This window comes from Sciurus carolinensis, chromosome 5 (genome assembly GCF_902686445.1).
Source record: "Sciurus carolinensis chromosome 5, mSciCar1.2, whole genome shotgun sequence".
NCBI classification, from domain to species: Eukaryota; Metazoa; Chordata; class Mammalia; order Rodentia; family Sciuridae; genus Sciurus; species Sciurus carolinensis.
Genome location: NC_062217.1, coordinates 137,052,360 through 137,078,895, shown reverse-complemented (window position 1 = coordinate 137,078,895; position 26,536 = coordinate 137,052,360). Strand labels below are relative to the sequence as shown.

General features: G+C 37.3%; 2 protein-coding genes across 11 annotated transcripts in view; one reads left to right on the top strand and one right to left on the bottom strand.

Annotated features, from left to right (window-relative positions):
* Positions 1 to 4,180, bottom strand: part of Shld2 (shieldin complex subunit 2) — a 91,324-nt gene extending 87,144 nt beyond the window's left edge. For 4 of the 10 annotated variants that reach the window (XM_047553799.1, XM_047553802.1, XM_047553800.1 and 1 more), the window contains exons 1-2: positions 4,034 to 4,176; positions 2,937 to 2,992 (exon numbers count right to left, since the gene is read on the bottom strand). The gene's annotated coding sequence lies outside the window, so the exon portion shown is untranslated. Of the gene's footprint in view, positions 1 to 2,936; positions 2,993 to 4,033 lie in introns of all 10 variants that reach the window. The other 6 variants (XM_047553798.1, XM_047553801.1, XM_047553805.1 and 3 more) reach the window with 4 other exon arrangements.
* Positions 4,154 to 26,536, top strand: part of Glud1 (glutamate dehydrogenase 1) — a 34,523-nt gene continuing 12,140 nt past the window's right edge. Inside the window, 6 exon segments of the mRNA XM_047553809.1 lie at positions 4,154 to 4,844; positions 18,684 to 18,764; positions 19,779 to 19,828; positions 19,830 to 19,835; positions 20,748 to 20,811; positions 24,448 to 24,542. Coding sequence (XP_047409765.1) covers positions 4,400 to 4,844; positions 18,684 to 18,764; positions 19,779 to 19,828; positions 19,830 to 19,835; positions 20,748 to 20,811; positions 24,448 to 24,542 — 741 coding nt within the window. The 5' untranslated portion in view covers positions 4,154 to 4,399.

Sequence of the window (26,536 nt, the reverse complement as noted above, 5' to 3'; positions counted from 1 at the left end):
AAACCCCATAAAAATTCCAGCTGATTTCTTTGCAGAAATTGACATGGTCCTAAAATTCATACAGAAATTCAAGTGACACAGAAGGAGCAAATGATCTTGAAAAGAACAAAACTGTAAGACTCATGCTTACCAACTTTAAAATGTGCTACAAAGGTATAGTAATTAAATGCATGGGACTGGCATAAGGATAAACACATGGATAAGTATAACGGATATGTATACATGCTTACCCTATTTAGGCCCATTTATTTTCCATAGAGCATGTGAGTACAATTCAATAGAAAGGAAATAGTCTTTTAAACAAATTAGTGCTAAGACAACTAGATACCCATATGGAAAGAATAAAGTTAGATCTTTTCTATACAACATATACAAAAATAAACTCGAAAATGAATCCAAGAACTGAATGTAAAATCTAAAACTATAAAACTTGTAGAAGAAAACATGGGTAAAACTCTTTATAACCTCCAATTAGACAAGAGTTTCTTACATGAGATAACATAAAGCATAAACAACAAAAGAAAATATTTATAAATTGGACTTCATCAAAATTAAAACTTTGGTGCTTCAAAGACACCATAAAAAATGTGAAGACAATCCTCAATATTGAAGAAAACACTTGCAAATCATATAGCTGACAAGGAACTTATATCTAGAATATACAAAGAACTCCTACAACTCAATAATAAGACAAATAGTCCAACTTAAAAAATGGGAAAAGGATCTGACATTTCTACAAAGAAAAGAGATAAGTATTATAGTTTGGATCTGGAATGTCCCTCAAAGGCTCATGTGTTGAAACTTGTTCCCATAGGCAGCTATGTTCAGAGGTGGGGCTACTGGGCAATGATGAATCATGAGGGCTCTAGAGACCTCATCAGAGGATTAATACACTGAAGGATTCACAATTTGATGGCATTATTTGTATTATTGGGAGGTGGTAGAACTGTAGAAGGTAGGGCCTGGGAGTCAGTTGGAGGAAGTAGAAAACTGAGAGTGTTCCCTGAAAGGATATATTTTTTCCTCCACCCCTTTTCTCTTCCTCTCTACTGAGCAGCTTTGCTCTACCACATCCCTGTACCATAATGTCTCTAACTAATTACAGGCCTAAAAGCAATGGAACCAGTGGACCTTATACTGAAACCTCTGAGGCCATGAGCCAAGTAAATCTTTCCTCCATTAAGTTGTTTTTCTCAGGTTATCTGTCATAGTCACAGCTGAAAAAAAGATGTCTAACACAATAAGCACATGAAAACATACACAAACTCAACATCTATAGCTCTCAAGGAAATGCAAAAAATACCACTTCATAGCCAATAGGATGATTATGATCAAAAAGACAACAAATAATTAAAAGAATACAGAGAAACTGGAACTGTTAAACACTTCTAGCAGTAATTAAAATGGTGAACTCACTGTGTAAAACAATTTAGCAGTTCCTCAAAAGGTAAAAAAGAGTTACCATATGACCCAGTAATTCTACTCCTAAGTACATACTCACGAGCACTGAAAAAATATGTCCACACAAAAACACGGACAAGAATGTTCATAACAGCATTATTCTTCATAGTCAAACTAAGTAGTGTAGATGCACTACAGTGGTAGAGCACTACAAAAAAAAAAGAAGTGATAGAGCCATACAATGACAACTGCCTAGCCACAAAAAGAAATGAAGTACAGATAACATGCTACATGGGTAAAACTTTAAAACATTATGCTAAGTGAAAGAAGGCAATTAGTAAGGACCACATAATTATTCCATTTAAAGGAAATACCCAGAATAGATGTATCTAGAGGAGAATGTATACCTTTTCAAACTAAGTTATTTTTCAAATGATTGTTGTTCATGTGTTTATATGCTATGTTATTTATATGCTATTCTAATAGTCTTCTTCTAAAATGTTTTTTGAAGCATTTGAAAGTACAAAAGCACATTACTGATCAAGGAGAACCTAGAATTTTAAAACAGCTAAGGAAAACTCATAAATTTCAAAGGCAGAAAAACAATTTGTTTTTGCTGAATACCATCTAATGACCAAAATTCCCTTTACGTTAAATTCTGGTCCCCTTAGAACCAGAAATTACTACAAATAACTAAACTTTAATTTACAAAGTATTTGTACATTTTATGAAAGAGATCATAAATGTAAAGCTGAAACTTATAGACTATGTCATAGTTTTAAACTAAATGAAACAAATGCTTAAGATACTTCTTGGAATAGTAGAAATAATGAAAACTTTGGGATCAGACACATGGGTTTGAATCTTAGCCTACTTACTATCCGAGAGATCATCAACAATTTGCTTTGTTTCTGAGCCTCAGTTCCCTCTTCTATTAAATAAGTGATTATAATATCTTCTTTGAAGGTTAAAAAGGAATAACTCCAACTATGTACTAAATGGGGGAAGAGGGGTGAGGTTGTATAATTTCACTTTCTTTAAAAAAAAAAACCTACCTGTACAATTTGAATTTTTTACAACTTGCATGTAATTTTAAAACAATGAAGATTTTAAAAGTAAAAGCACCTAATTTTATAGATTTCTCGGTCATTTTGTAAGACAACTACACACAGTAGATACTCAATAAAAAAGAATTCCCACAGCTCTATTCCTCACCCCTTCCAAACTTCTTAAGTTCCATCTTCTTGAATTCAGGTGAACAAGCCACAGAAAAAGCAAAGTTAAACATTTTCTGAAGGCTGCAGTTATCACAAAAGAGATAAAACTAATCTCTTAAACCACTTTCCTCAAAACCTACTACAGAATTAGTCTGAAAAGAAAAACATTTCCATTAGCTAACTAATGCTAATCTTAGGTTTTGCTGAAACTTCAGGTTTAGGGGTTCTGTTACTCTGAAACTTCAGATTTTGGGGTGTCTGTTTTCTATAATACAAACTGGTAAAATAATACTATTAAGTGAAAACAAAAGTTAGTACCTTAACCTTTTGCCCAGGAAGACAAATTCAGGATACAAATTTGAGAACCTTTTCTGCTGAAAAACATAAAAATATTATGAATGGTTATCATTTGTTTAGCAAATACAGTAAAATAAAAGTTTTACCTCTTAAAAAATAAACTTTTGCTTTCAGAGTACACTGAGATAAGTGGATGTAATTGATCTACGGTGGCACCTTATATTTTACAGAATGTTGAGAATTATGAAATTTTCTTCCATATTCTAACAGATGAATAAAGACATCTAACAGATGAATATCAGGAAATACAGAAAAATGCCATTTGAAAACCACCAAAGTACTATGGGATCACAAACGCTGGTCATGTGGCATTTGGTAGCTTTCCTTAATGATTGAGTCATTCGACTTTTTCAAGCCAACTTATTCAAAGAAGTGCATTAGATTTAGTATTTCCTATCAAGCATTTAAGTACTTAACTGTACATAACTGATCTTTCCTGAGTTTTAAAGTTTACGGATCATATCCTGGACCATATCCTGGACCATTAAACGAATACATAATATACTCCTGAGAATACCTGAGAATTTATTTCTGACCATAATCGCATTTCTACATTTGCCTTGTTTTAGACTATTTCATGGCCATAATACTAGAAAATAGGAAGTACAGACAACGAATGGTAAAGACAACAGTGCTTTGCGTAACTTTTATCTCAACATCGCTATGTAGTAGAGGGGGGTAAATTAAAAATCTGCGTAGTAAAAATCAGTTGGTCAGATTCCCCAGCCCCGCGACTTTCTCCTTTCCAACTCCTCATCAGTCTGACTAACGATGAAAACTTTCCTCTCCCCGGGTGGAGCCCCGGCCCTGAGCCCGTCCTCAACTCCCACTGCTCCGCATCGCTTTCCGGCCCCAAGCGCCTGGGCCCCGCACACTTGGTTCCGGCCCGAGGCCGCCCCTCCTGCAGGCTGGCGGAAACATGACTCACGCGCCCCGGGCCCACCGCCAAACCTCCAGGCTTCGCCCATGCCCAAACCCCGCAACTACGCCTCTCACCACTCTCAAGAGGCCAGGGTCCCCACCCTCACCCAGCCCCCTTCTCCCCCAGCCGCACACACCTGAGAGCCCCAGAGGCGGCCAGGGACGGCCGCCCCAGTGCCCGCCCCTTCCCTACGCGCGCCGGTGAGCATGCGCATCAAGAACGCGGGTGCTTGCGCGTCCCCGACGCCAGGCCGGCACGCGCCGCCGCCTGGGAGGCCGGGCGAGGCCGCGGCGGAGGCGGAGGCCGGTCGCCTTGGGCGGCGCGCGGCCCCAGAAGTCCGTCCTCCCCGTTAGACGACAAGCGGTCGGGGGAGGGGACAGCCAGGCAGGCAGGAAGCTACAGCTTAAAAGGGCTGCCCGCGCTGAGTCCCTCCTCCCTCAGTCCCAGGCCTCCGAGCGCACCTCTCCTGCGGCCCGCTGGCCCCTGGCTTCTACTCTCCGCCATGTACTGCCGCTTGGGCGAAGCGCTGCTGCTGTCGCGCGCCGGACCCGCTGTGCTGTGCTCAGCGGCAGCGGACTCGGCCGCGTTGCTGGGCTGGGCCCGCGGGCAGCCCGCCGCCTCCCCGCAACTCGGGTTTACGCCGCCCGCCCGGCGCCACTACAGTGAGGCGGCGGCCGACCGCGAAGACGACCCCAACTTCTTCAAGATGGTGGAGGGCTTCTTCGACCGTGGCGCCAGCATCGTGGAGGATAAGCTGGTGGAGGACCTGAAGACCCGGGAGAGTGAGGAGCAGAAGCGGAACCGGGTGCGAGGCATCCTGCGAATCATCAAGCCCTGCAACCATGTGCTGAGCCTCTCCTTCCCCATTCGGCGCGACGACGGTTCCTGGGAGGTCATCGAGGGTTACCGAGCCCAGCACAGCCAGCACCGCACGCCCTGCAAGGGAGGTGAGCGCTCGCCGGGCCCCGTCCCGCCCGTCCTCCTGAGCGGGGCGGTTGCTCAGCCGAGCCCAGCTTGGGCAGGCGGTACACCCCTCCTAAGCTCCCCGCCCCGTCCAGCCTGCCTCGGGTGTGGCAGATTTGGAAGATAACTGATTTTTCCGCCCTAAAACCACAGTGTAGTCTGCCCGCGAGCCATCACCCCATTATATGCTAATACTGTATGCAGAGCCGATACTGCACCGGTCTTTTGATCTCATTCGTACAAAATGCACTTCTGGAGAAGTCAATAACTGATTGCTAGTCCATCCGATGCTGCTGTGCGAGTTTTGTAGGTTTCTGACTCTTCCCCCAAATACAAACTATGGGATTATTTTCACTTTTTTTTTTTTTTTGCAATAGTGACAGATGATTTAAGAAAATAGAAAATGACTAGTCTTCAAGGTTCGACACCTAGACAGTTTTATTAACCAAAGGAAATTACTAAACGCTTGTTAATCTTGTAAATTATTTTTACTCTTTGACAACTTGTTTTGTACCGCTCCCCCCGACCCCCCAAAAAATAGGGCAGTATAACGTCTCTGACAAATTAACACCGGGTGTCCTGACATTAAAGGGTGTAGACTGCAGAATGGCCTGCCAGCCAATGAAATGAAATAGGCCCAGGGGTGTGTACTGGTCCTGGCTAGTACCAGATTTGAGCTTAAGGAAAAGATAACTAGGTGAAGAAGAGAGATGAATCAGTTACAATGTAGTAGTCACCGAAGTTTCCTGTAGTTTTCAATTTTTGTCTGTCTGTGGGTTTGGTGTACGTAGTCAAATTGATTTCTTCAAACAAAAGCTTTCTCCCCCGCCCCCTACTTCCTGTACATTTCCCAATATATGTTTAAAAGTATCCTAAAATGAAAAACACAAAACCACCTTTTTTCTGTTGTTAAAAAATAAAGGACCCAGAGAGGTGAAGTCTTGCTAGAGGTGCATTGGCTAATAAACATGGAATAGGTTGGGCTAGACCCTTTGTCTGCCTCGACCCTTTCCACTGCTCTTGTTCTGGCAACTGACTTCTAAGGGTAATTTTTAGGAATCCCCTCTCTACCAGAAAAACTTAAGCTGTGACCCTGTTCTCAGCAGGGGAACAAAGGTTGCTTCTGAGGGTTTAATGATTTATTAAATTTGCATAGACCCCACCTATTTCTACCTTTGAAGCTTAATTATCCTTTAGCTATGTGGTTTCCTCTGTTAAAATCTGTTGGAACCACTTTGACCTCTAATTTCCCTTTCAGCTCCAAAATTAAATAAAGGAGCATACTGTCATTCTCCTACACTGCCTTCCCTCTTCCTACCACTCCCTTATCCCAACCAGAATCTCAAATTCATACTCCTTGCTGAAAAGCAAACAAGGATGTTGGAGAAAGAGATAATATACAGCAAATACTCGATTGCAGTATTTCTCTAAAATGAAAAATGAACATCAAGCTGAGCACAAGACAATAATCCCAGCAACTGGGCAGGCAAGGCAGGTCAGCCTCAGCAGTTATGAGACTCTGCCTCAATATAAAATGACAAAAAGGACTGCAGATGACCCTCTCTTTTAAATTAAAAAAAAAAAGTTGCTAATTGTCTTGGTCCCATTTGGCTCTTAAAAATGCAGAATGTGGGGGCTGGGGAGATAGCTCAAGGCCCTGGGTTCGATCTCCAGCACTGCAAAAAAAAAAAAAAAAATTACAGAATATGTTAGACGATTAAGTTCTTTTGATAATCTCTGAACTTCAGTAAATCTTTACCTCTTAAACATTTTAGCTATGCTCCCCATCCCCCGCTAAGCTTTCTTCTCTCCCAATATCTTTTGCAAAAGGAGAACCTCATCTGGTCCTCTTCATCCTTTTCCCAACCCTAAACTTTCTGTATCTAATCTTTCCTGTATATCAGCCTTGTACCTGAGTTTCCTAAAATAGAATCCTCAAAGGTTGAAGCAAAGCAACAAACTAGTTATCTATAAAGCAAAGAGGTGGTTTAAATACCAGGAAGTGGCCAGTGAATGCTTTATTCAGAGTGTACATTTAATAGTACATTACTTTTGTTCTCTTTCCAAATACCATATTTAACTGAGGGCTGAGGTCATTAGATGCCCTCTGTTAAGAATTTGAAGAAAGGTGTGCTGTAGGCTACAAAGGGATGTTTTGAGTGAGGCCTTAAAAATATTGTCAGCACCAGGAATGGTGGCACATGTCTATAATGCCAGCTAATCCTATTCGGCAGGTTGAGGCAAGAGAATTTTAAGTTTAAAGCCAGCCTGGGCAACTTAGCAAGGCCCTGTCTCAAAACAAAAAAGACTGGAGATGTAGCTCAGAGGTAGGCATTTGCCTAGCATGTGTGAGGCCCAGAGTTTAATCCCCAGTACCAAAAAAAAATCAGCAATGATAGGTAATGTGAGAATTAGTGATTAATTTAAGAAGACTCGTGCAATGTTTCTAATATGTTAAAAATATTAAAGATCATTCCTATGAACTTTCTCAGAGTAAGTTCTATATTTAATTGACCATGTGTCCAATGCCTAAGACCAATCTACCTTTTTAGTAGAAGTTTATCACTTATTTGGGGTCAGGCAGGGTAACTTAATCCCAGCAATTCTGGAGGCTTAACCAGGAGGAGGATAATCAAATTGCAAGTTCAAGGCTAACCTCCTCAATTTTGCAAGGCCCTCAGCAATTTAGTGAGACCTGTCTTGAAATAAAAAATTAAAAAGGACCTGAGACAGAACTCAATGGTAATGCATCCCTGGGTTCAAACCCCGCCCTCCCCATTCTGCCCTCCATAAATATAGTCAGTTTGGGGAAGAGTACAAATTAATAGCAATCCATTAGTGTAGGAGTCAGTTTTTAAGCCTGTCCCTCATTGACTTGATTTTAAAACTCTTTTAAGTCAAAATTCTTCCATAATGATTCCTCCCATCTTAGAACTTTCTAAAACCATCATTTTAATAAGTTAATAGACTGTAAATGGAATTGTCTGATAAAAATAAATATTTAATTGTAAATTTAAAAGTGTGCTTTATGTTAAACCCAGAACTTGCTTTAAGAACCAAGTATGTTAGAAAATAAAAACCTATGATAACAGGAAAGGTGTGTGCATCATATTGTCACTTTAGTCTTCCGATCATTTGTGTATGTGAATCCATTTAGCAAGTTTGCTCTGGCAGTAAAAATCCCACGTGCAGGAAGACAAACACTGCTCACTCAAGCAAAATATGCTTTGTAAGAATTGGGGCATCACAAATTAGAGGCTAAGCACCAGGATTATTAAACTCTAATAAAACTGGTAGTTTTTAACTTTTGAGTCCAAGAAATAAAAAAATTGAGCCCTCTGGCTTGCCATGGGAGAAAATTGGATTTACCACACTTGTAATGATTTAGATTGCTTAGGAAAATCAGATTTAGTTCTTTGTAACACTGGGGGATTGAACCCCAGAGTACTGTACCACTGAGCTGTTCCTAGCCCTTTATAATTTTTTTTATCTTAAGAGAGAGTCTCGCTAAATTGCTAAGACTGGCCTCAAACTTGTGCTCCTCCTGCTCAGCCACTGAGTCGCTGGGATTATAGGAGTGTGCCACTGTGCCCAGCTAGGAAAATCAGTTTTTATCCCCTAATGTTAAAGAGATTGAGGATTCTGCCTAGAACCAATAAAGACTAAAACACTAATTGTTGGTGTTCAGAAATTTAGGCACTAGTTTGACATGCATCTTTTTGTTTTTTGTTTATTTTGCACAATAGTTTTTATAACACAGGTAAGGAGAAAAATCTCTAGTATTGCTCTAATAAAGAACATCAATTCATTAATGGCCCATAATTCCTGTATCCTACAAGATATCATTGAAGGTTCTAAATCCAAAGCTGTTATCTAAACCTAATTTAGCTAGTCAGATAAATCCCCCTTCTAAAAGCAAAAATTAATGCAAATTGAAGTACTCACTAATCAAGTGGAAGTATTCATATATGAAAAACTACTGATAAGGACAGGAGGACAGGGTTTATGAAGGACAAGAAGACAAACTAAAAAGGTCTACTTAAGACCTTTTAAACTAATTTTATTAAAATAGAGGGAGGCTGTACCTGGGTAATTTTGAAGCCACTTTCATTCTGCCTTTACAGAGACTGGTTGGCACAGTAAGGAATGACAATAGCTAAGAATTTTTCATGCATTGTTTCTTTTATGCTTGATGAGATAAACGGTTGTCCTGATTTCCAAATGCGGCTAAAACTAAAGAGTGATGTGTCTGTCCTTTGACAAGGTGACACAGCTAGTACATATTGGAATTGAAGCTCAAACTCCGGTCCTTTGATTCCAGCACCCACCTTCTTAATCATTATCCTCTGGAACTTGTTCATTAAAAAGTTACAAATTGTATCTTGTGGTAAGCACTGATTGAGAACCATGTTATCCCAGGACAAGATGATTCCTAATAACATTGGATCGTGCCTATCTTTGGAATTTGTTAGCAGGTGTTATAACCTACCTTCTTCCTAGGAATAATGTATGTTCAGACAACTTTGCACATGAACGTCATCATAAATTCTATCTTTAGTGTATGTATTTTAATTGCTAAGTCAGTAAAATAACATTTTTAAAAGTTTTTTCCATTGGAAGAGGTGTGCAAACCTTTTCTATTTAACAGATTAATGTGTTAGAATAACTAATTTATCATTTCTCTTTAAGGGATTTCACTTAAATAATTTTAAAGTGAGTTCTTTCTTCATGTCTCCATTAAAACTAAGAAAATTCTGTTATTGTGAGTCATTGTCATTTCTTTTGATTGTTCTTGGGGAAAGTATACCAGACCTGATTTTTCTGCATTGCTTCTAGGTTAGAGGAAAATATGAAAAACAGTACAAATGAAAATTGTAAAGGTTGTCAGTACTGTGGTTTATTTTGCCATTTATCATTGTTATTGATATATCCTTTAAAGTCCTAGTTTTATTTGTTATTGTTGTCATTTTATATTATCTTAAGTACTTATAGGGTGATGGTACCCATATTAGGGGTTTACTGAATAAGGACCATTTACTAAGATGTTTTGTCCATTGCTTACCTGGGTTCAATCCCCAGCGCTGCAACGAAAGGACTGTGGTTTTTTGTTTGGTTTGGTTTTTGTTTGATTTTGATACCAGGATTGAACCCAGGGACACTTAACCACTAAGTCACATCCCCAGCCCTTTTTTGTAATTTTATTTAGAGACAGGGTCTCACTGAGTTGCTTATTAAGACCTTGCTAAGTTGCTGAGGCTGGCTTTGAACTCATCTCCTGCCTCAGCCTCCCAAACTGCTGGGATTACAGGTGTGTGCCACCATCCCCAGCTTGTTTTGTTGCTTGCCTATTCATCAAGTACCATGCTTTGTTGAGGGAACTATTTATAAAGAATTTTTAAAGCTGGGCACAACAGGCACCTGTAATAACAGTAGCTCAGGAGCCTGAGGGAGGAGGATCACATGTTCAAACCCTGCCTCAGCAACTTAGCAAGGCCCTAAGTAAAACTTAACAAAACCCTGTCTCAAAATAAATTAAAAATGGACTGAGGATGTGGCTCAATGATTGAAAACCCCTGGGTTTAATCCCTGGTACAAGAAAAGAGAGTTTTTTTAAAAACACAAGACTGAATTTTTTTTTCATTTATCATTTATTTTATTTCATTTATTATCCAAGTGGAACTGTCTATTTTTAAATAGGAGTAAGAATTTGTTGCATAATAAATATATTTGGTTTCTGACATAAAGCCCTTAAAACCCTTGGTATTTTAATTTTAATCCCCAGTAGCTAATGATATAAACAATCATGCCTCTGTAATAGGACCTCAAAAAAGTGGAGGGAGTTCAATCCCCAGCACCGCAAAAAAAAAAAGTGGAGGGAGGGTGAACCTAAATGATGATGGGAGGTTCAGAGAGCTTCCAAGTTGGTAAATGCATCCATGTGTCAGGAGAGTAGCGTACCTCTAGCTCTTTGGGAATGGAAGCACCTGAGTCGATACCCTGAGATCTATGAGGTGTGATAGCAAATTATTGAACCTGTGGAGGGGGTCATGGGAACCCCTGGCTTGTAGCCCAGTTGGACTGAAGTGTGCACTAGTGTCTGAAGTGAGGGACATTCTTGGGAGACTGAGTCCTTAACCTATAGGGTTTGCATAATGCTGGGTGGTCAGTGTCAGAATTGTAAAATACCCATTTGGTGTCTGCAGCAATTTAGAAAACCCATGTTTGGTGTCAGAAGTATGTGGGTAGAAAATGTTTTCCTTTTAGGTTGATTGAATGGATATTGATAAATGCAGGAGGGCTCAAAAAACTGTGCCGCATTAAAACTGAGTGAGAATAATTAAAGGTGATGGTAAATGATAGGGAATGAAAAAGAAATGACAAAACATTTTGAAGAAAAGAAGGTATTCCCCTCCCAGGTAAAGATGGGATGAAGGAAAGAGTCAAAGATAACTACAAAACTTGTACTCTGAAAGAAAAAATGGTGGTACCAAGGATAGAAAAAGATTATAGTGACCCCCGCCCCCCCCCGTTTTCTGTTTTTACTTTCAGTTACCCACAGTCAGCCTCAGTCTGAAAATATTAAATGGAAAATTCCAGAAACAATAAATGGTTATAATTTTTGCACTGTTCTGAGTAGTGGGATGAAATCCCACACCTGGTACAAATTATCCCTTTGTCTAGCACATCCACACTGTGTTTGCTGCCTGCCCCATTGGTCAGTAGCTATCTTGGTAATGGCAGTGCTTATGTCAAATAATTATTTATTAATTAATTTATTTATTTATTAATTATTAATGTTATTTATTTATTAATGACCCCAAAGCACAAAAAAGTAATGCTGACAATTCAGATATGCCAAAGAGAAGCCATAAAGTGTTTCCTTTAAGTGAAAAGTAAAAGTTTATCATGGGTATGTATAAAACATAGTATGTAAAGGATTCAGTATTATCCATAACGTCTGTCATCCACTGGGAGTCTTGGAAAGACTCTCTTGCAGATAAGAAGGTATTAGGAAAAAGGAGTGGATTTTGAAAATTAAGGAAATCTGATATAAAATGATCTTTGGAAAAATAGGCTTATACTGGCCATGGTGGAGCACACCTGTAATCCTAGCTACTCAGGAATCTGAAGAAGAAGGATCTCAAGTTCAAGGCTGTCCTGGACAGTTAGTAAGACTCTGCCTCAGTTTTTTTTAAAAAGAGGCCTGGGGATGTAGCTTCCGACTTTCATGCTGGAATCCCTGGGCTCAAATCCCCCAGTACTAAAAAAAGAAATAAATACAGGCACCTTTTTCTCATTCATGTCTTTGCATAGTGCAGTCCCTCTGTCTACAGTGCCCATCCATTCATTGCCTCCCTTCTACCAATAATTCTTCCTCTCTGAAGACCCATCTCAAATATCACCTTGACTTGTAAATAATTTATATGAAATGATATCTGAAGTTCCAAGCCTTTATCTCTTTGAACCTCTTTATAACAGGTTACTACTATCTTTTGCTAAATGTTATCCAACTTTATGCTCAGTAGTTTAGCATCATTTCCAACCTATTTGAAGTGAAGGTCTGTGACTAAACTGTTATTGTTCAATAAGGAATCTGTAATGTAAGAAATCAGGGGATTGGGGCTTAGCTCAGTGGTAATGTTTGTTTAGCATGAATGGAGGTCTGGGTTCTAACCCCAGTGCAAAAAAAAAAAAAAAAAAAAATTAACAAGATCTCCCTTCTAATGTATAATCTGCACCTATAGGGCAGTAAGTTAAACATTTAAGCACAAACAAAACTATATGTTTAATAAATTCAGGGAAGTGATTTCAAAGTATATGCATTTTATATCGCTAAGAATGGTCACTCCTAAGGGGAAGACTTTAGGCACAAGTGAGATAGTCAAGGGAGAATCAAATTTAATGAAAACATAAACCATATTATTATATAATTTTAAATTTTTAATGAAGAAATGTATTTCCACTAGCAGCTAACATTTGCTTCCCAGGAAACTTTTATCACTTCAAAATGGTTAAACTAATAAAAGTCATGGATAACAGGACAGTTTCCCTGACTTCTTACATAGAATAGTACTTTGATATTGTGAAACCAAAGTATATGATTTTGCAGAGCATGGTGTTCACATTTGTAATCCCAGTGACTCAGGAGACTAAGACAGGAGAATGACAAATTTGAGGCCAACCTCAGCAACTAAGCAAGGCCCTAAGCAACTTAGGGAGACTTTGTTTCAAAAAATAAAAAGGTTTGGGGATTTGGCCCCATGGTTAAGCACCCTGAATTCAAACTCCAGTACTAAATAATGATAATAATAATAATAATAATAATAATAATAAGTGTATGGTTTTTCTTTGTTCCTATGCAAAATGTTCCTTCCCAGTGCTGAATATTTTAGTTTGTATCTGATGCTTCTAGGATTCCAGGTATTTGTTACTTACTGATGGGCATTAGTTCTTTACTGCTTCTTTCCCTCTACTCTTTATTTTTAATTCAGTTGCTATTCTATTGTGAGTTAGAAAAGTTTATCAATATTAACTGAGAAAATAAATTCTGGTGAATACATGGTGAAAATGATAGTGCATTAATTTTGAGAGTTGTTCTAAGACTTTTTTGCTTTTCTTGGGATTCTGTGCTTGTTATAGAATTCTTACCTATTTAATAAATAATTTATAATACTGTTAGAAATTGGATTCTGATGAATAAACCATATGCTTTAAGAGATAAAGTTTAAGTAATTTTTAAAACCATCTGAATTTTCATAAATGTCTAATGATTCATCATGTAAAATAATGGTAGCTAGGGGGTTGTATGTGTATGTTTGGTTTTGAGTCATCTAGGAAAAGGAAAATTTCAAGATAGTTGTGGTTTTCACTGAATCTTTTTGAAGTAATGAGCTGGTTTGTTTTCTCTATCACTGTGGCAACCCCAGCTAGTTTATTTTCTCCTAGAGTAACTTTGTGTGCACCAACCATTAGACTCTTGAACATACTAAGGCATATCTGTGGTAATAAAGTAAAAAGGCAGAATAGTGCTTTGTGCTTGCCTATAGTTTGCAGATGTCTGTATTCATTCGTGTTCCTTTGAAACATCTGAATAACAGTTAACCAAAAATAACTAGTTTCTCTTAAGAATAAAAAGTATGATTTCAGAGTTTGTATTGTTAAGTACTTCATTTTTCTGTCCCCTGCCCTTCCTCCAACTTTACCAAAGTTGATAAATCATTTTCATGAATGGTGTTTTTCTAGTTTTCTACTGGTGGACTGAGACAGATTATTTTGTCATCAAGTAGAATGTGGTCCTTGATTTTAGATCCTGTTTCTAATGATATCCATTCTGTGGGTCCACACCTTTTTAATTAACCCTTTCACTTTCTAGTTTAGCTAGCTGTGGACTTCTGCTCTTTGTTAAAAATCATTTACCTCCATTCCTCTTGGAGTGACAATGTATTACACCTGCTAGCATCGGTTGCCCAAAACCTAGGTGATCTTTTCCCAGTATCAACAGAGGCTAACAGATAGTGCTGTCATACTTTAGGAAGTTGAGAGAAAAAATTACCTTCCTCCATTTCTAGAATAAAAACATTAGGCTCTTTTCCTTTCTGTCCCTGTGCTGCCATTCGGACCCTGCTGGTCCTCTTTATATTTAGCCTTCTCTGGCATATAGCCTATCCCAGAGAAAAATAGGAAAGGCTTGGTTTTATAAAAAGTCAGAATGTTCAATCTGCAAATAAGATTATTCTTCCTTTTGATTATTTAAAGTTTCAGGTTGTGTGTGTGTGTGTATGTGTGCACACACGCACTTATTACCTTTTACTTTCTTGAACAAATTTATCTTCAAATTAGGGATTCTTGAAAAAGAGTAGCCATTCAAAAATTCTAGATTTCTCCTTTTTTAGAACTTTGAAGTATGTCACATCATTTATATTTCACATAATCTAATTGTGCTAATGTCTCCCAAACTGCTAAACTGTAAACAAAAAGTGCCTTCCTTTTGGCAGTTGTATTGTTTAAATCTCTTAATGTCCATAAAAATATGATTAAGAGTTTCCAGGCAACAGTATATTTTAGTGATTGTCTTTGGTTTCCAATTCCGGAAGGGGAAGCATAACTAACTCTCTAGGAGTGTGGCTATCTTTTGTTTTACTGTAGTTTGTCTCAAATATTGCTGCAGAGTATTTTATTTATAGGTACACTTTGAGAATTTTTATTTTTCATTGTAATACTTTAAGTAACCATATACTAATATACCTGCTAATTTCCAGAAGTAAAACATTAATGTATTATTGATTAATAGAATGTTAAAGAAACTGTTTCTTTAGCCCAGGCAGTACCTGCAAAACTTCTGTCCCCTTCTTGCTCCTACCTCTGTCTTCTTTAGAGCTTATTCCACTAAGCTTCTCCTACTTCCTTTATAGCTCCTCCCTTGTGTCAGTTCAGTAAAAATTCTCGTTAATTCATAGCCTGCAGAAAATGCGTATGTTGAGAAAGAAAATTTTGTTTCACAAAAAAAGAATTCCTGGGTTCCATCCAAGGGTAACATGTGTTTTGTTATACAGTGTCTGACTCATCATTCCAGACTTTTGTAATAAAAATGACAATTCTTTTCCACTTTGGTAGAAGAAGCGTTCTGGTTTCTTATTAGCATCTTTGGAATATTAGACTTGCCATTTGGATGCTTCTGCTATTTGATTTATGAAGATTATAGTTAAATCAGTTTTTTAGTTCTTCACTATAATTGCATTACATTACAGGTACTTTTAAGATTCTAATTAAGGGAAAATAACTTTTTCCCCATAAACTTAAAATAACAGTGTGGGGGCAGGCACAGTTTTGGGTACTTGCAATCCCAACTGATCAAGAGGCTAAGGCAGGAGGATGGCAAGGTTGAGGGCAGGCTAGGCAGGGCTAGGTGTATAACTCAGTGCCTTTGAGAGACCCTAGACTCGATCAATAAGTAAATTAGTGTGACTACTTCCATAGACTTTTAAAGAGCAATGAAAAGAGTAATCTTTTATACTTTCTAACTTTACCACCCCCTATGAATTAACTTGAGAAATAATGAAATCAAGGTTTATAAAGCTGTTTATTCAGTTTCCTATCACTTTAAACCCTTTATTTTTAATAAATTGCTTTCTTATGTGATACTACTTTGAACTATAGCAGTGATAATAGTTGAAATTTGAGTATTGACAGTGCAAGTCTCTGAGCCAGATGACTCACATAGACGTCTCACAGTCTTGGCCACAAGCAAAGGAGAACAATATTTTGCCTCTCCAGGTGAGCAAGTACTGTTGCCTGGGATCATCTGGACAAGGCACTATATTTATGTCCCTGGTTTAGCATAGTTTTCACTAAGTTAACATGTCATTACTTAACTTTTTTATTAATTAGAAAAGTTTAGTGTTTAAAAATTTTTGTTTTAAAGATAAAAACATTTCATCCTAATATTACTGACATATTTTATTTTGAATTTTTTGGTCCTTGGACTTTATAATGTTGTTTTAGTTCTTCCATGGTATGAAAGTGTGTTCATGGAAAATTGTTTAAAACTAGCATGTATGTCAAATATTTTAGTGGCCATGGCATTCTTTCTGCCTTAAATTTTTAAGATACCATATATTCATACATTTATTCAAATGTACTTGACTACCTAGTACATGCCAGTTTCTGTGTTAGGCATGGGGAATAAAAGCAGAAATCAGAAGTCTGTTTTCCTGGTGCTAACTTCCTGGATGGGGAAACCAGACGAAATAGATCTGTTGTAATATAAATGCTACAAAGAAACAAATAAGGTAGGGAGGGCTAGAGAGTCGATGTGTGGAAGAGGTTGTATTTTAGGTAGGATAGTCAAGGAAGATCTCTCAGAATAGTTTTAAATAGGGACCTGAATGAAATGGAAAAGCTCTTCATCTGTTGTATGCTAGAAAAATTAATCTGTCATCTCACATTCTAAAATTTTAAAAATTAGTACATTAATTTCACAAGTAATTTGAGAACCCATTACAAAATATAATTGTTTTTGATTTTGGGTGTTTTATTTGTTTATTGTTGTTTTGGTAATGGAAATTGAACCCAGGGCACTTTACCATTGCACTACATTCCTAGCTCTTTTTATTTCTGGACAGGGTCTTGATAAATTGCTGAAGTTCTTAGTAAATTGGTGAATTTACAGTTTTCCTGCCGTGGCCTCATGAGTCACAGGGATTATAGGTGTGCACCACCAAACTGAGCTTAAAAGATAAATTCTAAGCCACTCTTCTAAATGTAACTTTTTTATATTTTGTTGTTTGGTTGGTTTTTTGTTTTTTGTTTTTTAAGCTAGAGTCTCACTATTTTGCCTACACTGGCCTTAAACTCTTAGGCTCAAGCAAATCCTGCCTCAGCCTTCTAAATAGCTGCAATTGCAGACATGCTTCACTCTACCTGATTCATCTTCCTATTTTTATGATAGACCAAAGAATATATGAATTTGCTCTTTATGGTCACGTATACTATAGAGAAAATTTCTCTTAAGCAATAATATTTAAGTTGGCATTTTCTGAAACATATCAAAAACCTGCTTGAAATTGACTAGAATTTTCTCAAACTGCCCACAAGATATTTAACATGTTTATCTGAAAAATTATTAGTCCCACGATTGTTCTTTAAAAGAGATGTACCTGGGGCTCCTATTACTTACCTGTGACTCTCAGTGAGGATTATACATAGCACGTTAAGAGGAGCAGGCAGAGGGAGGGTAGAAAAGGTGCTACAGCTTCATCTGGGTGTCTTCAGAGTATCAGAGTGCCCCCCTCAGTGTGCAACTAGATATCACCACCCAGGCTGTCTTCCTTGAGATTGAGACAGTGGAACATAAAGAGAGGTGGCTTAACACTGCCACCTCTCTTGGAAAGGTGAATGACTTCTAGATGCAGGGGCATTAGAACTTGGAGTTACTGTCCACTTGGCCCCCTCCCCTCCTTGCAGAAATAGTGAAGGGAAATATTCATCCCCAGGAAGGGGAGAAGGCTTTCTCATCTCCCAGTTTGGAGAGTCTGGCAGTTAGGTAGGGAAAGAACAGGCATAAGAAATTCTTTGGGGTCTGGGGAGACAGCTCAGTGGGTAGAGTGCTTGCCTGGTAAGCACAAGACCCTGGGTTCGATCCCCAGCACCCCAAAAAAAAAAAAAAGAAAATTCTTTGGATCTATCCGTTTGGAACTCAAATCTATGTATAGACATCTGATACTGAATCTGTCAAACCTGGTGACAATCCATTTTCTCATGTTTGTTTTCCTAAAGCAGAATGCTTGAAATTATTGCTACCAAATTACCCAAACCAGGCAGTAAAGGAAATTTTAAAAGATTGATAAGGTAGTTGCCTTCTGAAAAGTATAAAAACATTGCTTTGAAGAGCATTTTTGTCTTATGTAATCAGTTATTTCCCCACTGGGTTATAACTTCCTTAAGGGCAGGGACTGCATTTCCCATCTTTAAATTCCCAGGAACTCTTGTTCTTACTCTTTCTTGTCGTATTCATACCGGAAATCAAAAACTGAGCTTCAACACCATCCTTTCTCTTTGTGATCAGAGTACTTAAAACCAAATTCAGTGTTAATTCTATAGTTCTTTCTGGATGTGTCTAATAAACTTTTCCTTTTCACTTCTTATGATGTTCTTACACGTAAAACATGCTTGGAAATAGTCTAAGCATAAAAGGTAAATAGTGTGATCATTTTTAATTTATAGTCCTCTTTTTGTTTAGAAACTTACTGGAAATTTGTTCTAAATACATCCCTCCCACTTTTTTTATTTTTATTTATTTTGTTATTTTTTTAAAATATCACCAGGTATACGTTACAGCAGTGATGTGAGTGTAGATGAAGTAAAAGCATTGGCTTCTCTGATGACTTACAAGTGTGCAGTGGTTGGTAAGTGATTGCCTTTTTGCTATCTAATAACTAGGGAAATAGGTCTACATTGTTACTTTTAAGATACTATAGAAGTACACCTTATCAGAACTTATTTTTTTAAGTTAAACTCTTTTAAGTTTTACATCATTTTTCAGTTTTACTAATTACGGTTTTAGTCTTTTTTTTAAGTGGGTTATTTTTAATAGGAACTTGTGGGACTTCATCTAAATATAGATCTTTGTTTTAAATACTTGAATATAACATACAAATAAATAAGACCAAGACATAGTAAAAGGAAATACAGTGTTGTTTTAGCAATAGTAAAGAATAATGATTAAATATACACTATAACTTGATTAACCTTCTAATTTTTGTTTAATAAAGTTTTATTTAAAATACAATATTTTGAACTGAGGTTGTGACTCAGTGGTATTACGCTTGCCTGGTATGCATGAGGCATTGGATTCGATCCCCAGCACCACATAAAGATGAATAAGTAAAATAAAGGCACTATGTCCATCTACAACTAAAAATATATTTTTAGAAAAAAATAAAGTACAGTATTTTTAGAAGAGATCAATGTGGGTTTATTTCTTAGTGTTCCAAAATTAAAATGTAAAGCATTTTTTTAATGCAAGTTGAACATTCCTGATTTTAAAATCTGACATCTGAAATCCTATAAAATCTGAAACTTTTTGAATATGAACATGGGGCCACAAGTAGGAAATTCCATACTTGACCTCATGAGACAGGTCTCAGTCAAAATGCAGACACACTAAAATATTGTACAAAATTACCCTGAGTACATGTGGAAATAAAACATAAATGAATTTCATGTTTAGACTTGGATCTTGTCCCCAAGATATCTCATGTATATACAAATATTTCAAAATCCAAAAAAATCTGAAACTCAAACAATGTTTCTGAAATAAAGTATTCAGATAAGAAATACTCAACCTGTGTTGGATAGTGCTTTCTATGTTTATTTTTAAATTTTTATATGAAGTAACAACTTTCAATCTTCCCTTTCAGATGTTCCATTTGGGGGTGCTAAAGCAGGTGTTAAGATCAATCCCAAGAACCTATACAGTAAGTGTCAAAGTGATATTTGTAAGAAAAATGCATTTACCGAAGGACTTGAAATTTCTAGGCTTCTGTGTATCCCTCATACCAGTGAGAGTAATGGTCTTCACTGCTTTTCAAAAGAAATAGTGAGATATGTAAATACTTCATTGAGCATGTTGCCATATAAAAAGGTCATCAGCTTGACATCAATGTCTCTTTTCATTTTCTTACTTGGTTAAAAAGTAATTAATACTTGATATTGTTAGGCACTTACATCCATTTTTAAAAATTACTGTAATATGAAGTTTTAATGTAGGGATCTTGTTCTAGTGACAAATACCTTAGGTAATCCAACAAAAAATCATTGTTTATCCTGTCAAGTTAATTAAAACTAATTACAGTGCTCTCTACATAGTACTAAATTAATGACCTGTATATAACATAATAAATACTTATGATTCTATTCTCTCTCAAAGTTCACCATTTAAATGAAAATATACCAGGGATGGCCTATAGGATTCATATTAATCAATTACATCATTTTGTATTAGTCTTAATTAAGATTTAGTTATTTTTAAAATGAGGAACTAATACAAAAGGAAACTAGGATTTTGAAGAGCCCTACTTCTTTTATCTTTGTATTTGCGTGGTGTGTGTGTGTGTATACACTAAGAATTGAGCCCAGGGCCTTGCACATGCTAAGCACATATTCAACCACTGAACTGTGTCCTCAGCCCCTATAACCTAATTTTCATTCTTTAAAATAGAAATGCCTACTTTATGGATTGTACTAACAATTACAATAAAAGATGTATAAAAATGTCCTACACATAGAAAATATGACATGCCCCAGCTGATTTTATTTCAAAAATATTTTTCATTACTATATTCTGTTGTGGTCTTTTTTTTTTTTTTTTTTCTTCTTCTTCTTTATAGGATAATGAATTGGAGAAGATCACAAGAAGATTCACTATGGAGCTCGCCAAAAAAGGTTTTATTGGTATGTATTGCCATGTAGGTTTCTGTATAAAATGGAACATATAAAACTAACATTTCTTACCTTTGTACATGGCTAAATATAGTTGCCCTTTTTCCTCAAGAAACCAGGTTTTATGGTAGTTCTCCTGGACATACATCAGCCTATTTATGACACATCTCTATTAGGAACATCCTGGTTCTCAGTATGCAATGTGGACAACAAGGAGAGAGCTCTGATGTTTCAGATCCATAGCGTTAGTTCAGTATAGTCATATTGTACCTTCTCTATCGAAACATTCAAAATGGCCATAGTTTGAGGCAATGATAATATTGAAATATTTTAAATATGTAAAATGCAGTTTTGGGGGCTGGGATTGTAGCTCAGTGGTAAAACGTTTGCCTCGCATGTATGGTGCACTAGGTTCAATCCTCAGCACCACATAAATAAATAAAATAAAGGCATTGTGTCCGTATATATTTAAAAATTTTTTAAAAAATAAATGCAGTTTTTAAAATGGTCATCCTTTGTTCCTAAGCTAGGAGAAATCTAGTGCCTTTTGGAGCCAGAGCTTATAAATAAGCGTAACTGTCCCCTTTAAAGCAGTGAGGATAGCCAGTCACCATCACTGTCTTTGAGGACTTTTTTTTTTTTTTTTTTTAATTATAGAAGGATACAATGCCTTTATTTTACACTCTACCAACTGAGCTATATCCCCAGGCCCTAAGTTTCTGAGGATACTAATTTTTGTCTGCTTGAAGTTTTTTTATCTTACTGCCTCTGTGTGTGTTTATGTTCTTTTGTGTGAAATATTATTTTTCTTTGTAATGTATAAGTATTAGTCATTTACTCTTTGATGTTTTAAGCAATTTAAGTCTTTGTTTCTTTTAGTCTAGAAGGCTTCTAGTTTGTTGGAATAAAATAAAATTGCTAAAGAGAATCTTTGCCCTTTTAGTATAAACAAAATAAGACTGACTAAAACAGGGGGAAATCCTGCTTTTTTCTCTACATTCCTTCCCTTGAGGTTTTTCTTTCCCCGTGTTCCCCTAACCAATGATAAGTTCCTATGATATTACCATATTTTGAAATTTATCCATTTTTAGGGGAAAAAAAATGCATGAAATAAACTAATGTAGAAATAAAATATATAGGTAATGAACATTATTTAGTCATATTCATTACCCATATCTAGTGTTTTCAATTTAATTTTATGAATCTTGACAAGATCTTATAGTTTCAAAAGTTCGTTGGTACACTAAAAGAAGCAAAGCCACAATACTAGTTATTTGGTTTCTTTGCTTTTGTACAGAAATCTCATTAATCCATGATGCAGCTGAACTAACATTTGAACCCAGAAAGCCTTGTAAATAGGCAAGGGAGTTTTTTTGTCTCACTCCTAGGCACACCTCCAAAATTGATGTTGTTTATCTGTAGTTTTCTGACTTCCTTTCTACTGCATTTCAGATTGTGACTCAGACCCCGAATCTGCATCCTGACCCTGTTATATTTTTATTATGAGTTTAGAATCAACTTGTCAAATTCTGCAAAAAAGGCAGCTAGAATTTTGATAGCTATTTCATTTTATCTGCACCCAATTTGTGTAAATTTGCCTTTTTTAACTATGTTTAGTCTTCCAGTTCATGAATATGGAATATCTTTCCATGTTTTCATCTCTAATTTCTTTCAATGATATTGTAGGTTTCCCCATAGGATTCTTAACTATTCTTTTATTCCTTTTGATGCTATTTTAGGAGGTATTGGTCTGTAATTTTCTTGTGATGTCTTTATCAAATCTTGTGATCAAGGTAATACCCACCTCATAGAATGAGTTGGGAAGTGTTCCTTCCTCTTCTAATTTTTGGAAAAACTGGTGAAAGGTTGATGTTAATTTTCTTGTGTGAGTTCAGATAGCACTTGTGTAAGCTATAAAATTCCCCAGAATATCCCTGATATTTCCATTTTTCTCATCCTCCTATATATCTCCATATGCCAAAATTAACTCTTAGCTTTTACCTAGTGTTCATGTTCTGTTAGAGCAATTGCTTTGTCAAAAATACTAGAGTTTCAGTATTAAATATTTGAGAATTTATCTGTAATTCAGATGTTACTTGTAATCTGCACATGCCTGTATGTTGACTCTTGTATAGAGTAGAAAACTCATAAACCTAGCAGTACTTTGTACTTGTTTTTTGAGGTGGGAGAAACTATCTCAACTCAGCCTGTCTAGACTAAAACAGTTCATCAATATACATTTCTGATTTACAAACGGTGTACCTCAGACTTGCCAGTTGGAATTTTTATTCAAGACAGCAAGATTATTAAACTCAATGTTGCTAAATACCTCAATGTTGTTAGATACCTCTAAAGGATTCAATAGCAATTCATCATTTGTACCTTAGAAAAGGAATGTGGTTAACAAATATTGTACTGACCTGCAACTAATGTATATCACTCCCAAGAAATGGAAAGTGAGCAAATAGAAGCAGTTAATGCCCTTTCGTCCATGAATGAGACTAGAACTTAGCATTAATCCTTCAAGTAGGGGTGCTGTATGGAGGGAAAGTAAGGTTGAGGAAATTCATAAGAAAGCCCCTAAGGAAAGGGGACTAGGACATGAGTGACAGATTGGATGGGGATGTAAAAAGCACACCTTGACTATTTCATATTGTCTCGTGCCAGTGCTATATCCATTATAAAGTTTTTATTTTCACTGTTTTTGAGAAGAATATTTCTATGTATTTCTGCATTTACAGATAGGAGTGAGCATCACTGAACACAATTTTTCAATGACCTCAATGGCCATCAGTATTAGAACTTTCAGTGCTACCTGGTTGTGAGCCAACATCTTGTTATTCTCAACTTTTTAATGTGCCATGATCTGAGGAATTAAATATTAATTCCTCAGAATTAATGTGCAGTGGCACATGCCTATAATCTCAGCAACTTGGGAGACTACAAAAGGAGGATTTCAACTTTGAGGCCAGCCTTCACAACTTAACTTGACCTTGTCACAAAATAAAAAGGACTGGGAGTGTAACTCTGGTAGAGCGCCTCTGGGTTTAGTCCCCAGTACTGCAGCAGCAACAACAACAAAAAATCAAGACCTAAAATTTTATGTACACTAAGCATTGAATAGTAGGAAGAGCAGCATTCTTCCATAAATATAAGTACTACAGGCTTTAACACTGTTGCTTCAGCCATATGACTTTTCCCCATCTTTTTCTACTTGATGAGAAAACCTAAACCAGTAAATAGCATGTTGCTGTACTATTTCATACACATCTATTCCCTAACCATAATAATCCTGTTTATGTCAGGCAAGATAGTGCTGTTATCTTTAATTGCAGTTTAAGGAATTGAAATTTCCTTTGGTCACATAGGAAAGTCCATTGAGTGGTTCATATCTGTTTGTGTTGCTGACTTCCATTTATGTAGAAGTACATGCCACTGGGAGAAATTGCTACATAAATATTATGTGTCTAAGTTTGTAGTAAGACATATACTCATTTGAGTATTTCTATGGCTTCCATTAGTTGCCTGATGAGATCTAAAGTTTTCTTGCCTTAGTGACTTTGTTCTCTTAGAGAATTATAAGGATCTTTGTGTTTGGGATGAGTTTGTCTTAAAAACTGGTGCACTACCCTTTTCCTGTGCTCCCAGGTCCTGGCATTGATGTGCCTGCCCCGGACATGAGCACAGGCGAGCGGGAGATGTCCTGGATCGCTGATACCTATGCCAGCACCATAGGGCACTATGTGAGTATTCCCCAGAAGCTCCAAGGCTTCCTGCATTTGCTGTCCACAAGAAGAAACAATTCAGCTGATTATATGAGAAATTGAGAATCACTGGATTTTTCTTCCTTTAAATCATAAACTAGATATGCATGTTATTTTGCTTCTTTTTCTCTACTCCTTTTTTTTGGGGGGGGGTGCTGGGGATCGAACCCAGGGCCTTGTTCTTACAAGGCAAGCACTCTACCAACTGAGCTATCTCCCCAGCCCCTCTACTCTTGAACTGTAAATGCAGTGAACATGGATTGAGCTTTTACTTACATGCTACCCTGTACTAGGTACTGGGCAGAACCCTCTCCAACCAGGGCAGCCCATTCTGCTGAGACACTAGAAAGTAAATAAAGAAGCCTTCTGTGTCAAAGAACTTTCATTTATAGAGGCTAGGACACATGAGCAGGTAAAGTATGGAAATAGTGTAATACAAAGGAAGAGAATTATAATTTCTCAAAATAGGCTTTCTTGGAAGAGAGATCTGGGCCCAACTTGAAAGTGTGTTGAATTTGAACATCTGGAAATTTGGGGAAATTGAAGATACGTATATTTATAAAGGTAGTAGAATATACAATTGAAGAGGTAAGTGAACTACAACAAAAATACCAAGTCCTGGTATTGGTTTTACTTGCTAGTCAGTGGTGAGACTTTGCTGCAACCATTTCTTCAGGAAGAGTAACTTCCCACATGGTGCCAGCACCTGTCATCATAGCCTAGGAGCCATTGGGTTAGGGAGAAGCATTGGCACCTGTGAGGAATTCCACAGAGAAAGACTCTGTGAACCTAGACTATATGTGTGGAATCAAGGAAAGGGATGAGGTTGAGTTGATATCCAGGAGAATCTGAGTCTAGAGAGAGAGTCACTGAGCAGAACAGAAGAGGAAAAGAACTCCCTGTCCCTGAAAGCAGTGAAACCTTGAAATCCAAACATGTAAGGAGTAGGAAGAGAAGATTTTTAAAAGACATTCTAGCCTCCTGCATGCACAGCTAAGTGCAGGTCAGGTGCTAATCATCTTTCAAAGCTATGGAAAAGAATAAAGGGACTGGACCAAGCCTTTGGAGGTAATGTCAATAAAGCTGTACTTGGAGTTGAAACCTTCTGGCCTGTGTATCTGGCAAAAAGGGTGGGATAAGTGCTTGGGGAAGAAACCAGCATTTGAATGAAGTGCAGAAGAGAAGCAAACTAAAGAGGTTGGGGGCAACTGTTGTAACCAGAGTTGAGAAAAGAAAGAAGGAGATTTTTAAAAACCTGTAGAGGAGATTGGGCTAGGTTATTGCCTTAATAAGAAACTATAAGGACTTCGGTCTTTGTCCTGAAAACAGGGAAGTGAGGAAGAGCTAATTATGAAGTATATGGCACAGCTGAGAGTGCACTGAAGCCTATCTCAGTGTACAGAGAGATGGGATGGTTAAGGACAGGAAACTAGTCGAGGCACCCAGACCCCAGGGGATTGTGAAGAGAGGGAAGTAGGGCATGAAGTGTGGCCTCCACCTAAGAAAAATGACCCTAGAGAAGACAGCATGAAGGGTGACTAATGCCTAATAAAAGGGTTATGTTGTACTGATGTGTTTATGGGTTATGTACCATTGGTGCAAGAGGCAGATCATGCAGAAGAAAACCATAATAGTAGATGGAGTGGGCGGGAATTGTGTCTTGGTGGTAGAGCACTTGCCTAGCATATGTGAGGTACTAGGTTCAGTTCTCAGCACCACATGTAAATAAATGAATAAAATAACGTCTGTCAACATATAAAAACGTGTAAAAAAAATCCCTCAAGGAAATAAAGGCGGGGGCCGGGGTGTCATTCAAGGCCCCTAGAAGTAAAATAGGCCTTAGAGAGAGGAATAGAGAGCTCAGGCCCCTTTCCTAAGGTGTGGTTGCACTGTGACTGGGAGCATGGGCAGATCACCTGGATTTCAGTCTTGTCCTCTCCCACCAGCTCTATGACCTGAGTGTCTATGTCTTG